Raw genomic sequence first — 17,456 nt, forward strand, 5'->3', positions numbered from 1 at the left:
TTTGTGCCAAGTTCTCACTGTAKGACATTCCTTGGGAGATTTAGACATGACTGATTGAACCCTTCCCTGTTTCCCTGCGGATGGTCCCCCTGTCATTCAAAATCATGCCCAGGTTGGTGCCAGGTTGGTACTGATGGGCCTGGCTGGGCCCTGTGGAGAAAGGAAAGGTATTAGGGGTGATTCCTTTCAGAGAGATCTGAATTTTAAAGAGGTTTATTTGGGGTAATCCTCAGATTTTTTGGGAGCACCTACCATTCTCATACTTCCTCAAAACAATGAATTCCTCTCAGCTCCCATTTTATGTTACAAGTTACGTTTAAAACTTTTCCATTATTTTCCTTTTTTTTTTTTTTTTTTACGTTTGGGAAAAAGTACTGTCCAGTCTCAGATTAGCAACATCTCTATCATAGTCATTACCAGAAATCAAGTCACAAAAAAACACACAAAAACACAAGTGGGAAAAATTGCAACAACTGTGTTCTGGCAATCTTAAAAATAGTGGTACACTCAATTGAAGGGGATTTGGTATAAAATTTAATACTTGTGGTACATGTAGAGCCTGATCTGCCCCAGCAACATGACTTTGGGGATGAGATACCAGACAGAGATAGAATATAGATCCTACTTCTTAATCTGGGAAGACAAAATTAAATCATTCATTAAGAAGAAGAAAAAAAAAAAAACCTCTTGATAAAGTTACCTATTTGCGTGTCTGTCTTCAGCAGTAACTGATAGACAAGCTGTATTCTGATATTTGCAGTTGGTAAAGAAAAATTGAATTCCCAATTAAAAGAGTAATTTACTTTCACATTTTGGTCTTAAACTGCATCATCCTTCATCCCTTGTCATGACTCATGGACTTTCTTGCCTGACTGAAAGAGAATAAATKAATATCTATTAAGATCTATCTCAACATTTTCTCCCCTAAAATACTACCATTTTAGCTCATTGTTCAGTTTATGCAATTCTAGTACTTTGCAAGTTTAAACTTCAATCAGCAGGTTCTTGGGCTTTCCATAATATTCAGCCACAATGTGTCTGTGGAAGAGAATATCAAAAATGACAGCCTGAATTGCCTGTGTTAAGTAAAGCTTCTTACTGATGCCGAATCAGAAATACGTGAGAGAAATAAAGGTCTGGCAGTATGTCCATTCTGCCAGTGTTACAGGTTGGTTTTTTTTTTCCTTTTTATTGGAAAGAAACCTTTCCTTGAGACTAATCAATCTGTAATTGAAAGTTGTAGTTGAATGTAAAAGTATTTTGCTTTGAGTCCTTAAAAACCGCAGCATCAAAACTATGCTTATTAGGGGTCATGATGTATTACAGAATCCCAGAATGGTTTGGGTTGGGAGGGACCTTAAAGATCAATTCCAGACCCTCTGCCATGGATGGACCCTACCCCACTAAATCAGGTTGTAATGTAACCACTTTGATTGAGAATCTCATATCTGACTGTGGATGTTTTTTCAATCAGGTACATTCCCAGTCTGTCTGTAGAGCTCTTTGGAAAATATTCAAATGGTTTTTGTAAAAAAAAAATTAGAATAATTTCAGTAAACTCATCAGCAATGAAGCTACTGATCCACGCAGTGTTGTTCCAGTTTCAGTTCCAATTTGTAGTGTTGTTTTTACAATAGAACTTTTACAGCTGACAATGGTCCTGAATATGTTTTTTATTACTGAATATATAAATACACAGCCTGAAAGGATTTGTGTGGAAAGTTCAAGTTTTATTCAGATTGGTAGATTGCCATCATTCAGCATTCTGCCATAATTAGTGATTGCCTTTGAATGCTCTTGGCCTTACCTCGAACATAGAAACTCTATGAGGGGATTTTTTAACCTTCCATCAAAAATAATTTTAGGGATGCTGCCGTTGCTATTTGGGTCAAAATGTGCTTTTTCCAGCCTTCTGGCTCCTTTCTCACAGTCAGCTGTGTCGGTGGCACTTGTGCCAGCAGACAACACCACTGCCAGTTCCAGGCATCTGTCCATCGGGGGAAGCAGGGCTGGAAATTGCACAAATGAAGTCCAGATGTGTACTCGAAGTAGACAGGCCTGCATCCCTGTTACCTCAGCCATGGGAGCAGGAAGGCTTCTTACAGTCTTTGTAACATCCTCAATTCCTTCTGTCTCCTCCAAATGGGATGGGATTGCCTTCTCTAACTCCTGCAGTTGATGGCCTTCCCTGATTTTTCTGGTGCATCTCTAAAAGCTGCTGAGGGAGTTCAGCCATTMTTGGGTGCTGATCTTAAAGAAAATAAATATAAATTTTTAAAAAMTACTTTTGGCTGATGCTCCTTCCACTGAGGGAGCTGATCGAGCTATAGCTCAGTACTGTCCGACAGTCATAGTGACCACAGGCACAGCTCYTGCTCTGGGACTTGTTTTTGGCAACTCTTAATGTTGCCTGGCTGCAGGAATTGAAAARATGCCAGAAGATGAGCAAAACTAAATCAGTGGCTAGGGAGAAGTATGGTTTTCTGCATGGTTTTAGGTGGGACTCTCCCACGGGCATCCTCTCCCCTTCTTGATTATGGTCTTCTGCAGCCACAGAAGACTTCAAAAGGGTGAGACTTGCACTTCTGTTTGTGTAACCTCTCATTGCCGTTGGAAAAAGGTGAAACCTTCAGGCTGATGCTTTTGTCTGAGTTTGTACGTGCCTTCAGAAGCCTTAAGAACTTACTGCTGACCTGGAAAAAATTAGGAAAAAGAGGAGGGGGCTTCCTCCAGCAGCTTTGTACTGACAAGTAGTCTGGGGACGTTTTTAGTACCTACAGATTCCAGAAATAATAAGGAACTTATGATGCTTCCTCCTGAAATCTGATTTTAATTATGGTTTTGGAACAGCGTTCATGCAGTGGAATCATATCTCAGCCTGTGATGGTGAAACGTAGTTGCAGATGAGAATCACACTTGTGCTCTTTGTCTGCCAAATACCTTCTCGAGCTCCTGCTATTTTCAGCCCATCTGTGCAGGAGCCTGGTTCAGGCTGTTCCTCTTCTTGTTACAACAAATTGTTTTGACACTATATGCAGATGGAATTTAGGCCCAGAGTAGCAATATTGAAATTAATCTGAGCCGTCAGTCTCACCTCTGTTGTCTCAGCACTGTTTACCTGCCACTGTGGAGGATGCTGAAGTCAGGAATAATTTAATAACATTTCYGTGGGTGAGCGAGGGGAGTAAGCACAGTGGTGTTGCTGAACCTGTATCTTGGATGGCACAGAAAACTCACCAAAAYACAAACCCAGTTTTTGTCTCATCAAAAAGTAAGTAAATTGCACTTWAATTAAAGGGCAGAGTCTTTGCAGAGTATTTGCTGTTACTAAAATTCCACATAGAGGAACACAGGGATATGTATTGGCTTAATTTGGATATGGAAATTACTCTAAATATAAAGTTTCTTCTCTTCCCACCCTCCTTGTCCCCCAGGCACATGCTTGGGTTCTTCCTTCACCATCCCTGCTCTGCTTTTTTAGAGGATCACCCTGCATTTGGCAGAATGGATCCATGGTCTTGTGGCCTAAGGGACAGTTGTCAATAATATTGCAGTCTAATACACAATAATCAACTGGGAATTTACATATTCTGATCCATTAATGTACTCCAGGTATACGGCAGCTAAACAAAAGAGCGTTGTTTGTGGGTTTTTAGTTTACCCTTTTAGAAGTGGGCAATGTGTCTATGAAAGGCTTTTGACAGACCGAGAAGACAGGATTTGTTTTATTGCCTTTTGYATTAGGCTTTGAATCCAATTTTCAGATATACGCACTTATACTTCACCTGAGAAATGTGCAGCCAGTCTTAAATGCACGTTTACATTCTGTCTTATGCTTTTGTGTAAATATGTTTGGCGTGTCTGGTTTCCCATTAACACATGGTCACAAATTAAGTTTCTTATCCATTTGCGTAACATCTGAACATGAATTGCGTACAACTGCTGATTGCATGAATTCACCTATTCAGGATTTGCATGGGTGTGTCAATCTGTTCACAGGAATAGGTTGAAACATTAGATGCTGATACAGGAGTTTTTAATATTTTTAAGTATTGGTAGATTTTAAGAGGGAATTGTATCTTGCTCTTAATTGTTTAGGTTTTCTTTTAAATCATTAAACTTTTGCCCCATTTTTAACACTGTTTTTTAGATTGTAGTTCAAATTCTACTTTGACAATCATCTTCACAAAATATTTTGCCAAAGACAGCACAGAAAAGCCTGTGTAAGTAGTCCCACTGTTGATTATTATAGACATTAAGCTTGCTRATGCTGCTGTGAAATAGGTAAAATACTACATTAATTTTATAGATGGGCAAATGATTTGTTTTCCCTTCCTAATTTTCCATGTGAGGCTGTGAGTCAGTAAGTACTATTAKCCATGATTCTGGAGCCTGTTAAATAAATATATTCCTTCACATGTGTGTAAACTTATTGTTTATGTATAACCAGAACATCTGTAAGTCGCAASTAGTTTAGAGTTTGTTTTTGCACGTGAATTGAAGTACACTGCTGCATTGTCCAAAGTCTCCTCACTCCTCTGGTTGAGGGTCTGCATACATGTCTCATGGTCATGTGTGTAGGGGATACCTGAATAGTACCCATGTGATATTCTTCCTTCCTGCTCCCATTGCCCCAACATCCCCAGACTGTGCTTAAACAATCCTCCATGGCCTAACCAACAGCATCTCTCCAGAGCTGAATGAGAGAACATGGGCCTCATTCTTCCTCCTGTTTCTCATTCTCCTTTTGGATGCTCTCTATGGAGTGTGACTGGGGTAGGGCCATCTTGGGTGAACTCCCTGGGAAAGAAATGACAACACGTTTTCTTTGGATCAGGAAAAATTTGATTATTCCCTAGTCAACTGAAGTTCTCAAAAGCTTTTAGTTGAAAGTAGATGCCTTTTAGCACTTTTATTAGGCAGATTTTGGCATATTTGTTGTCAGTAGAGGAGAGGAGAAGAGAGAAGAGGGACGAGGTAAAGCTACCAGGTTGTGGTTTGCCTTTAAGAGTTGTCCTTTGTTGTGTCATACTGGCTATTTTAGAGTTGAAATTTGAAGAGAATTAATTTGGCACTTGTACTATTTCTCCAAAAACTGATTTTAATTAGCCAAATAACTGAAACCAACTCCTCCCTAGAATCCATCGTAAAACCTAGTTTCTTACTCAAGATGTTTGTTTTCTGAGCTAGCTCCTTAGCCAGTTTTCCAATRGAAGTTTGCCTTTTTTTCCCATGAGAGCAATTCACTCGGCAAATGTGAATGCCCAAGTGAAATGAGGTGTATGTACCAGAATCTGTCCCCAGCCTGTACTTACTGCATRGGATGGTTTAAGGATGAAGAAAACCATCAGAGACTCTTCAGCCACTTATAAGCACCATGTGAGAATTCTGTGACCTGAGGCTGACATGGGCTGCATGGTGGCAGGAGGCTCTAGTGGGAGGAAGTGTGTGAACTTYAGGTGATTGGGGTAAATCCAGTGACAACTCAGTGTCTCAGCCTTTCTCCAGCTCAGGATGAGCTGCTGGTCTCTTGTAGTCCCTTGGTGAGATGTGGGCAGCCTGTCCAWGGAGCATGTGTCAAATCAGCAAACCTTACCCTGTGTACCTGAGTRCTGACAGGCAATGTGAGCATGGACATGCACACTGATCCCTAGAAGACATAAACTAATAGAAATCAGAATTCTTAAACTGCAGTGATTTAAACCCAGGCTCAGTCTTATCTTAAAATCCGCAGTGTCACTGAATCAGAAAGAGCATCACCAGTGACTGAAATCTCTACTTTTTCCTCAGATATTTCCTTTTCCCCAGTGAGGAGTTGCTTATACTTCTAGACCTTGTAAACATGAAAAGTTTATGTGAGAGTGAGTTATTCTCCTCTACCTCATATCTCACCATGAAAGAAAAGTTCTGATTTCTGATTTCAGTGTCTTTGTGATACCAAATAGTATTTTAAGAGACAGAAATAACAAAGCTGTGTCATCAGATCACAGTTTGACTTTCTAATCTCAGTTGGAGTTTTAGGAGCAGRCCTTTGTAAGGCAGACGACAATTAYTCTTCTTTGCTGAGGAGACATTGGAGAGAAGTAGAAAATGTGATGCTTTCAGGATTTTAAAAGTAAAGTAGTTCAGCTGCTTGAGAGGAATCACTCCATTGACTTTATGCCCTCCACTGAGAGCATTAGGATGATTACAGACTGATCAAACTGCCTCAAATTGCCCAAAGAAGTTGTGGCTGCTCCACCTCTGGAAGTGTTCAAGGCTAGGCTGGGTGGGTCTTGGAGCACCCTGGTTTAGTGGAAGTTGCCCCTGCCTTTAGGAGAGGGGTTGGAACAAGTTGGGCTGTAATGTCCCTCTCAACACAAACCATTCTGTAATTCTATGATTACGTGATGTGCCTCCAGGAACTTCACCTAAAGAGGCAAAAAGGAAGAAACTGAGAAACAAAAATGTGTTCTTCTCCACCAGGAACATACAACTCTTTTGAAGGTCCCAGCCACAAAACTTCCCTTTTGATAAAGCCATATTTTTTAAAGGTATTTCTCTGATCCATTGGTTTGAAGTGAAGGCAGCAGACACCTGGAATCAGGGCTGGCACCAAGGGCTGTCCATGCTGCAGGGAACCAATGTGGGTGAGAGGCAAAAACAGGGTTCATCTGTGGAGGAAGGCTTTACACTCCCAGCCTTTGCATTCCTGTCCAAGAAGAGACATGAAGGGCTGTTGCCTGCTCATGGTGGGTAGCGTTCATTTGAATTGGAGACACGYAGATAAGTCTTCATTCCTGATTAGTGAGAAAAGTGCTCACTGCATTAGATCAAACTGTGCCCTCATTTATGTCTGTGAGCCCCGCAGGGCGGACGTGGGCAGCCCGGCCTCGTAGGGTCATGCTGGTCTTTTGTCACCTCGAGAATGAGTGAATCTGGTGTTTACTGTTTGACTGTATTTTATTCAAGAATCAGTCAAGATAGATTTGTTTAAACAAGCCCAGTCAGGCTTTCACTACAGAGGGCAACATCTACGAAGTACTCCAGCATTTGTGGTAGGCATTGGGATGGTTTGCGGGACAGATTGTGTTTTGCTACAAAAACAAATTGTGTTTTGCTCCTGCAAAGGAGCACCACAGGCTGCAGAACCAGAGGGCACAGCTCCATATGGCTTCTTTCCTGAAAACAGCCTCAAATTTTGTRCATCTCATTGTCATTGAAAGGCAATGATGTACCCTCCCATTACTCGTGATGTACTGGTAACACCAYGGCTGGTAACACTGAGCAGAAATGTGCTCTGTGCACACTCTGTTACCTAAAATCTGTTGATGGTTTGGGAAAGCTGTATAAAATGATGTAGTCAATTTAATTTRAATTGAAGGCAGATCTTTAGTATAAGATTTGCTCATTTTAGTTCTTCCAAGTATTTAGGATCTCTGTACTGTATTGGCCTAACAAACATCTTAAATATCAGAAGTTGAGTGGTAGGATTTTTTTTTTCTGGTAAAACTCCTATAAAATTCATCCCCACTAGCAAATTTTTCTTATGAGGGATGGAGCAGTGCTTGCAACCTTATTTTAGGGTTAAGGATTTGGCCAGAGGGCAGAGTGGATTGCAAAACACAAAGGCTTCATGGTTCTCTGTTAGACAAAAGGTGTAAAGCTAAATTCCACTCAGATATGTGTTGCAAGCACACRTTTTTTGTTCTTACATGGATGACCATGGATTATTAAATGCAACTCAYTTAATGGCATTTTTCTCCCTTCCAGATGTTGCCCACACCACTTTATTTCTTAGAGGCTTTCAGTTCTTTATTTCCATCATACCAAACRCTTCTAACAAGCATGAGAGGAGATCCTCACCAGCAGGAAACATGTTGATCTGGCAGAAGGAGTCACAACTAAAACTTCCTTAGGGTTGTCCCACCATGCCACCTATCAAGTGGGGTTTTGGTAGCCAAACAAAAAATCCTTATTCATCCTATTTGGATGTTTATTGTGGAACTTACAAACAGAAGTTTACAAAGCTCCAGCCACTTTCTGTCAGATTTTAATATGAGTTTCCAACCTTTCCTGAGGTCTTAGCTGATGTGCAGTAGAAATCCACAGAAATAATTTTCATCTCTGTCATTCTCTGCTTTCAGYCAAACCTAAAATATCTTCAGCTAATTTCAGTTGTACATAAAAGATAATCAATTTTGATTCTGCTGCCAGTGTTGTTTTGGTGTGCTCCCCCTGCTCAGTACAGTGCATCAGATAAATGGGGGTGTAGAACATTCAGACTTTTTCTCAGTCAAGTCAAAGAATACTTTATTACTGTTGATTGGATGTATTTTTTTTTTCTCATAAATGCTTCCTAATTTTGTGTCTAACCTTGTTGCATTTAGAAGGTTCTACAATCAGTTAAAAATCTGACAAACTACAACCATTTTAATTTACTCKATATTTCGAGTGCTTTTTCCAGAGGTTAAAACTTGCTAAAATGAAAGAGGAGGATCTGCTGAAAGTGCCAGTTTTCCATAAGAGAGAAGAGTTCTCCATTACCTTCAGAGCTTGGATTTATTTGGTGAACACAGTGATCAYAAGATTAAGAATCACCTCTGTTGCAGAGCTGTAGCAAGTTTGTCTTAACATTTTGGAAAGGCTTTTGTTAGCATGGGGGCTCAAACAGGAAAATTTGGTATGGCTGAGTAAAAAAATCACAGAAATTCAATCTTAATTTTGGGGGGAAGACAAAAGGAGAATGACARCAGCCATTCTTTAATGCCAGCTCCTACTCAGCATGTGCCATGTCTCCCCACAGCCCTCTGCTCGCYGTCTGCTTTGCTGCCTGCTGTGGAATCCCAGGAATTGTCCTGCTCACGCTGGGAGTGAACCCTCTCACCGGTGCCCTGGGAGCCCTCAACATCTTCCTCTACACATGCTGCTACACACCCCTCAAGAGRATGAGCATTGCCAACACGTGGGTGGGAGCTGTTGTTGGGGCCATTCCCCCCGTCATGGGCTGGACTGCRGCCACTGGTAGTCTGGATGCTGGTGAGTATAAAAATCTTCTATCAGGGCAAGTGGTTGTCAGGGTARCTAGAGAAAAACTACTCAAAAGGCAGTAAACTTCGTTGTTTTTGCTTGTTGACCTGACCAGGCCAGGTTGGACAGGGCTTATAGCAGCCTGGTTTAGTTGAAGGTGTSTCTGCCCATGGCAGAGGGTGGAAAGAGATGATCTTTAAGGTSCTTTCCAACCCAAACCATTCTACAATGCAGTGGTAGGGCTCYGAAAGCAGCTAATTCTGGTAACATTCTCCTTACAGGGGCATTTCAGGGCAAACCTGAGGTGATAAAGCAGTATGTCCTATTGAATAYATGTTTTGACCATCTAGAAAAAAAATATCCAGAAGAAAAATAGCATCTTTGGTGTTCACATGGAAGAAAAYGTTACATAATTTCAGTATTAAAACTGTGTTCAGGGTTAAAACTATACCCAGTAAGACCTAACTTGCAAGGARCTTTCAGCTGGAAAATTCCCAGATGTGTTTTACTGTCTTTCCACAAGCCAGCAAATATCCTGGGAAAATTAATTTATTGGTGTATTTCTTAATTACCCATTGCTAAACTCTACGTTATAAATGTTCCTTCCCCCTTCCTTGAAAAGCAAACGAAGATTTCTATTTTAGTAGCTGTGAACCATTTTTACATCCCTTGTAAAACACTGATCTCTTCAGCAGCTCAGCTCTGACACAATCAGGTCTTGTTTCTCCTGCCAGCTAGAAACTTAAGAATCAAAGTGGCTCCACAAACTTACAGTCTGAAGCAACTAATGAAGTGCAATTAATAGGTCTGTTAAGAATTGGTTTAGCACACACATATCCCACAGGGGGATATATTTAAGGCTTGAATAATACTTTCAACAACAAGGCTTTTAACAAGAAATTGTCAGAATTTGTGCAAAATCTGTTCTTTATGCACTTCTTAATAAAAGTCAGTCTGAGTTGGCTTTGTGTCCACATGTTCCTATACATATCTAACCCAGAGCAAGGATAGAAGTTGTGGGTTTTTTTTCAATGTGTGCTGTTTCTATACAATTACTTGCTTCTCTGAAAGTTACTTAGACCTGGAAATGTTAAGTAATAGCATGTATAGTGTCTTGTGTTAAGGAGTGCATAACAGACATCACTAACAGCTCTGTACTTTAGAAGAGAAAAGGGAACATGAAAAAAAAAGGCTTTGAGGAGCTGGAGCATGTCCAGGGAAGGGAATGGAGCTGAGGAAGGGTTTGGAGCACCAGCAGTGTCTGAGGGAGCTGGAGGGACTCAGCCTGAAGAAAAGGAGACTCCAGGAGGACCTTCTGACTTTCCACAACTCCCTGACAGGAGGGGCAACCAAGTGGGGGTCAGGCTGTGCTCCCAGGGAGCAAGGGACAGGATGAAGGAAACAGCCTGGAGTTGTGCTCGGGGAAGATTGGACTGGATATTAGGGAAAAAATTTCTTCACAGAATGGGTGGTCAGGGGTTGGAACARACTGCCCAGGGCAGTGGTGGAGTCGCCATTCCTGGAAATGCTCAAAAAATGTGTGGATATGRTACTTGAGGATGTGGTTTAATGGTGAACATAGTGGTGGTGCTAGGGTGATGGATGGACTTGTTCTGAAGGGACATTTCCAGCCTTWAMAATTCTGTGATTCTAYAGAACTAWTTAAAAACAAAATGTATATGTTTAAGACMTTTATCATTCTGGCTGTAGGTGCTTAGACCTTAGATCTCATATTGGTTAGGAATTTCTGTGTTGGTTTTGCCACTTTATTGCAGAGTTGGTGTCTGAGGATAACTCTCATGTGCCTGTGCTTCACCTGCACAGTTCAACCTTGAGGAGTCAGAGGTCAGAGCTGCGTGTCTCCAAAAGCCCTTGCTGTAGAGGCCAGTGAAATCCCAGCATGTTAAACTGGCACTGATTATCATCATCTTTAGTTTGTCAACTTGCTCTTTGAGACCTATTCCGCAAAGAGCAAAGCTTTCTCTATACAGCAGTAGAGAGGGTAGCAGGGAACCCCCCTGGTGCCCGAATCAGCTCTTCCTCTCTAATTTGCAGCTAAAGTATGGTTATGTATCCCTGTGCCAGCTCTGCTATAGAGGGGATGATCTCTGGCAATGATGCCACCAGTGGAAGATGACAACTTTAAACCATCCAAGCAGACTTTGTGAGAACATGATAATCTTGTACATAACCAGTATGTTGTGGGTAGCTAAAACGTTTTATTATCACCTCCCAGTCTGTGTCAGGGAGGCCAGGCAGATAGATAAATAGAGAAAGAAATATTACTGAGCTGACAGTGTTGTTTGTAATGAAGCATACCTGTTGAGAGTCCTGAAAATGGGGATTGGAATGTAATATTTTAGTGCATTTTAGTATTAAATGAAAGAAAAATCCAACAYAAACCCTACAAGCACTTTTACAGAGAAAAGAAATAACTAGAAGAAAAGGATAGTATTGTAGACTGTGATTTTTAGTGTTAAACATTCTACTTTTGCAAATAATAGGGTTCAACCCCTGGCTGCAAGGTATCCATGCAGACAGAATACAGCATGCATCCCTGTGCATCCATGCACAATGTGCAGACCTGTGTTCCTTCCCTWACCAGCCTGGTCTCAGTGGTTGAACTCATTAATGATGTGTAATTAGTGCCGAGACCTAAGCTCATTTTAGATAGAGGTGTGAAAATGCCTTTGCACCTCATTTTTTAAAAAAAATCATTCTACTCAATAACAAAGAGGAATGTGGAGGAAGGGAGGCAGGAAACTAATGAGAAGGAAGGTGCTCACTGCTGAAGTGGTGGTTTCTTGAGTTTGTATTTTCCTGTGGATTTTCTCTCCTTGTAATCTTCTTACAGCAGCCACATTGTTGTACATGTTGCTGGTTAYAGCGAAAACAATATTTAGGTGTAACCCTTTCATTACCATTTCAGGGGAGCCAAATGTTAAACTGTTTTGTGGTGCCCTTGGACAGCCATGTCTRCTCCCTTCAGGAATTTCATGACATGGATGCTGTGATATCATCTTGTACTTWGAGGGAGCTGGAGTTGATTCCTTAGAGTTGAAGATGGTTCCTCATTTCCAGTTCCAGAACTAGTAACAAAGTATCTTTGACTGGAGCAGCCTTGTTTTAATTTGACTTTATTTTGTTTGTAATTTTCTTAGCTCAAAGATTAATACCTTGGTGGTTTCTTGCACAAGAAACAAATACTGCGTATTTGCAGATAGAAATCTGTGACCCTCGTATTTCCAGTGATTAAAACACTTTATTTATAGAATTTATTTATAGAATGATCATAGAATCTTTGAATGACTTGGGTTCATAAGGAGCCTTAAGGATCATCTTGTCCCAACRCCCGCCATGGGTAGAGATACCTTCCACTAGAGCAGGTTCCTCCAAGCCCCGTCCAGCCTGGCCTTGGACACTTCCAGGGATAGGGCAGCCACAGCTTCTCTGGCACCCTGTGCCTGGGCTTCACTGCCCTCTGAGCGTTTTCTTATGCTATACATCTTTGCAGATCTCATGGTATTTCYGAGGAATGTTTGCTTCCATTTCTGCCCTGATAGGTAACTTCAGTTATATTCTCTTAAGTCTGATTGAGCATCCCACCCCCAACCCTGGATTTTGTGCCAATGTAATTTAGGGAAAACCTCCCATTTCAAAGGCAAAAGATAAGGTTATCTCTGAGAAGATGTGGAATTCTTTGTTGTGGGTTTGGGGGTTTTGTGTTTTTTTAATGGCAGCTGTTTGAAACTGATGAAAGATGGGGACTGTTCACATTTCCTCACTGGGGGAGTGAGTGCAGGTGAGACGGTCAAAAGTGCATGATAAGTGTGATTTACCACATGTATATCACTGCCACATATCTGGGGTAATTATGCAGAACTTAACTGCCAGCCTGTGATTTGCAGTAATACACTTGCTTCCTTGAAAGCAGATTTCATTGCTCCTTCATTGGACTATTTGTTTCTGAAGAGATTTGTTTTTCTAATAAAGAAAGCAGATTTCATTGCTCCTTTGTAGGACTATTTGTTTCTGAAGAGATTTGTTTTTCTAATAAATCAAGACACCAAATTATTTAATATAATTTGTAAATTATTTTACAAGGGAAGGACTAGCAGGAAAATAATGACATTCACTTAAAGCCTGAAGTGATACTGGAGAGACAGGAAGAGAGGTCAAACTTGCCAGTGTATCTGGTTCTATACCAGATCCTCCTCCTGCATGGGATCCACATGCAGGAGAGCTTCTGGCTGTGCCACGATGCTGCTGAGCTTGTGCACAGAGATCCTTGGGAAGAAACAGAGCTGTTTATTTTGGCTTGTAAGAGGCACAGTGCATACATGTTTTAAATTTCCCTTGTGCTGCTGTTYCTTCTCCCCAGACTAATGTCCATTTAAACTTGTTATTTCTAGTTGACAGAAAAACAATCTGGAGTAAATGTCTCCAAATGCCACAGCCAATATTTTGCTTTACACCTTTTCATAGAATCATAGAATGGTTTGGATTGGAAGGGACCATGAATTTTATCTCGTTCCAATCTCTGCTATGGGCATTGACACCTTCCATTGAACCAAGTTCCTCCAAGCCCCATTCAGCCTGGCCTTGGACACCTTCAGGGATGGGACACCCACAGCTTCTCTGGGCACCCTGTGCCCAGGGTCTCACCACCCTCACAACCAAGAATTTCTTCCTAATCAAATTGAAATTTCCCCTCTCTCAGTTTGAACSCATTYCCCCTTGTCCTGTCACTACAGTTCCTGATGCAGRGTCATTCTCCAGCTTCCTTATAGCCCCTTCAGATSCTGGAAGGTCTGTGAGGTCTCCACACARCCTTCTCTTCTCCAGTGTGAACAGCCCCAATTCTCTCAGSCTGTTCCCATGGCAGAGATGCTTCAGTTCACTTATTAACTTTATGGGCTGCCTTGGACTTGCCCCAACATTTCTATGTTSTTCTCATGTTGGGGTCACAAGAACTTTTGTGCTTCCTCCACTGAGCGTGCTGTGCTCAGGCGCTGAAGGCAGGATGCTGCCGTGAGCAGGATCGGTGTCGGGGAGCRGAGCAATTTGGTGCCATGGAGTTCATACAAACCACCCAGTGAGATGGAAGTGACAAGCAGGGCTCCTCAAGCTAATATGCTTATCRACATAAGGGATTTATTCTGAGTAGTGGCAGTGGCAGAGCAGATAAGGGCCCTGACAGTGCAGCAGACATTGCAGAGCCGTGGTGGCCCAGGAGCCATGGGTATTACTGCACCAAAGAATGTTTATCTCAAGAGACTGTTTAGTTATCTCAGATGCTCTACTCCTGCTCTCGTTTTCCTGAAAGACATCTTGTACTGATTTTCATTCATTTTCAGAAATTTAAATAATTCCTGGGGCTATGGAATTTATAGACTCAGTATCAATTGTAATCATGTGGAGGCTGATTTTTAAATTGCCTTTACTTTGTAATTCAAATTGTGTTGTATGGTAGACATTAATTATATCAGCCAGCATCTATTTACAAAAGGGGATTTAAAAACGGGCATTTCTTATCAGCTAGTGACATTTGGCAGACGGATGGTTTCAGTAACAAAAAAAGAATAGGAAAGGGGGGGGTCCTGTGCCCAACCTGTCAGTGGCTGGAGTCTTTCATACCTTCTCTGGTGTAGCACTTGTCTACCAGTAGGATGGAGAGCAAAACAACAGCTTAATTGCATGCAAAATAAGCTTGGAGCTCTTTGTGTCCCTTGCAGTTAAGCATTTGGAGCTTTCAAAGCCCCTTGATATGGGTGCAGATCTGGGGGCCAGCCGCCATAGCAGGGTCCCAGGGTCCTGCCATCAGAGCAGAGGAGGGAGGCTCTGGCTGTAAACTCCCACTGGTATACTCAGCTTTTCAGCATTTCACTTCCCAGATGAAAGACAGCAGAATTTGTGGTCTGTTCAGAGGAAAGAGAGATACTCATGTCACTGACATATGAGACAGGGAGCTGGAGGCCCAGGAGTGCGCTTTGTGGGGGTAAAAACTGTAAAAAATGAGGCAGAGGGACAATACCAGTGAGCAGCTGGTCTGAATTTAGGACAAAAGCCAGTGGGCTATTTTTTTCTCCCTTTCCATCCTAATAAGAGACAAAAGAAATGGCAATTCCACTGCTGGGGCACCTGGGGACTGACCCCATGAGTTCAAAGGCAGCCCGGTTCTCTATCCCGTGTGTGACTGATGGGACAGCCCTGTGCTCCTGGGTGTGAGACACAACACCCACAGGGAAATCAGGACAGGGGGTCTGCAGGAGGGCTAGTGGGAGTCCTGCCAGAACCTGGAAAAGGTGGCTTGTGAGGAGCCCCTGCGTGGCTCTGCAGGTGTGCAATCCTCTGCTGAGTCTAATCCTTTGGTAAATACTTCCTAAACATATTTGCAGAAGACTATATTTTCATCTTACCCAACAGGCTCTTCTTTTGTGGCATCTGTTGCTGGAATTAGCTAAGGCGAGTCATGTATGGAGTTGTTGCTATTTTAGCCTTGCCTGTGTAATGAAAGGTGATGCCCTGTGAGACTTTTAGCTGCAATAAACTGTTGTGTGTTACACAAGGAGTGTGCATGCCTGTGTGTATCTGTACACACACAGCTTTTCTCCATGTGGCGAGCATACCTGAAGACATCTGGCTTCCTTCTGTTAAAGGCAGAAGCCAGGAACACTTGAGGTGAAAAACYCCACAGCCAACTTCATTTCCTATTCCTGGTGGACACTGAGGATCATCCTTTTGTTTTGCRGACAAGCCAAACACATGGCCAACATTCCCTTCCTTTTTAGTTCTGCCTCAGAGGAGTCTATCACAGCCCCTAGATGCTCCTGTTCCACAGCCTTTTGTGCCATCTTTCAAAAGAAACAGCTGTTGAAATCCATGACCATGAAGCTTTTGAGTTTTCCAGTGTTTTCTTCCTTGCCCTTGGTTTCCATGACGGTGTAGCCTTGGAGGGGCACAATGCAGGCTGGGCCGTGCATCCCGCACTGACAGCCGGGACCATTGTCCCAGCCCAGGGACCTTGTGCACAGCTTCACAAGTGACACTTCCCCTTTTTTCCCTCAAGGCTGCTTTGCTGCTCCTGCGGCATCCAGCGCAAGCRGTAGTGTCTGCTTTTGTTTTCCAATGGAAGCAGAAAGTGCTGGTTGCTGTTTTGCTGTGGTGTTAATGTGGGCAAAATAGAGGGGAATTGCATCAGTTTGGTTAAGGTTAGCGACTAGGTAATTCCCAAATGTTTATGCATTTGAGAAGGCTTCGTAATTTCTAAATAGGATGTAAATTTTGAAGAGCTAATCCTGTTCCTCATTTTAAAGACAGTGGGAAGAATTAAGTAGCTGGTAATGTTTCTCCTCAGGAGGGGTGGTATCAGGACAGTATCTTGAACAGTAGTAACTGGAGGTCAGTTGATTTAACAATCATTTGCCATCACCAAAGCAAGCTGAAGCACAGRGAGTAATGATTRTACCTTCCAGATCYCCTTCACAAACAGAAAATGCAACTRAGAGATGAACAAACCAATCCKAATGGATCRGGGYACCACAGTGTGTTCTKGCCATGACTCTCCAAACCACTCTAAATCTTTGTACCAATTCCCCCAAATAATCCTATAAGATTACATTGAACCTGCAGYGGGCAGCTAGGCTTTGACAAGATTTTGAAATCTTTCTTTCTTTGCCCCCATTAATTGCTCATAGTTAGAAATCTCCAGGGAAGACTACGGTGTTAAACTGATGAACAAGCACAAAAGAAAAGCTAAAAAATAAAGGTTTTGGGGATGTATCCTGTACATTCCTTGTGAATGTAGCATCCTGTAAAACTCATGTAGGACTGTGGTGAAGAGTTTGGACTGATTGTGTTAAAATTTCTTGCAGAAAAGGTGGAAAAGGCAGCCTGGGTGCTCACAAGCAGGTGGATACAGCTGGACCAAGTCAAGTCTCTGAGCTCTAATCTACCTTGTCTGGATTAAAGAGGAGTAATTTGCTCAACATCTTTTAAGGGAAGAGAGCCAGTTGTGCACTRTCAAATAAAACAGTGTGTGGTTGTTTCCTGACTACGGTCCAATAAGACACTGAGCTTACACTGCCAAAGCCTTCCCCTCCTTACAGCAGCCAAACTTGTACCCATTTCCTAGAGACGAAAGGCCGGTGCTTTCCTCTCATAAGTTAGAGCTACCAAGGTCTGGAAATAATTTTAAAATTCCTTCACATTATTCAAGGCAGAAGAATTACTAAAATTGTGCTTTAAGCAAAACAGCATTCTTAGGTTGCCAAGGCAGTAAACACCAGCTTTGGGAAATGCAGTAAGATTTCAACATCTGTTTTGGAGCTGATATTTAACTATTCCATGTTTATTTTAATGCCTGGTTGGCTACTTCCCAGTTTTACATGTGCAGCACCAAAGCAAAGACAGAAGGAGCAAGTCTGTTCTTGAACTGATGCTACAGG

At 42.0% G+C, this 17,456-nt stretch overlaps 1 protein-coding gene across 1 annotated transcript in view; it reads left to right on the forward strand.

Annotated features, from left to right (window-relative positions):
* LOC130581014 (protoheme IX farnesyltransferase, mitochondrial) overlaps positions 1-17,456 on the forward strand; it is a 103,232-nt gene that overhangs the window by 79,098 nt on the left and 6,678 nt on the right. The window contains 1 exon segment of the mRNA XM_057378885.1: positions 8,786-9,018. Coding sequence (XP_057234868.1) covers positions 8,786-9,018 — 233 coding nt within the window.

This window comes from Malurus melanocephalus, unplaced genomic scaffold (assembly GCF_030028575.1).
Source record: "Malurus melanocephalus ecotype Western Australia unplaced genomic scaffold, MMel_1.1 scaffold_378, whole genome shotgun sequence".
Taxonomy (NCBI): Eukaryota; Metazoa; Chordata; class Aves; order Passeriformes; family Maluridae; genus Malurus; species Malurus melanocephalus.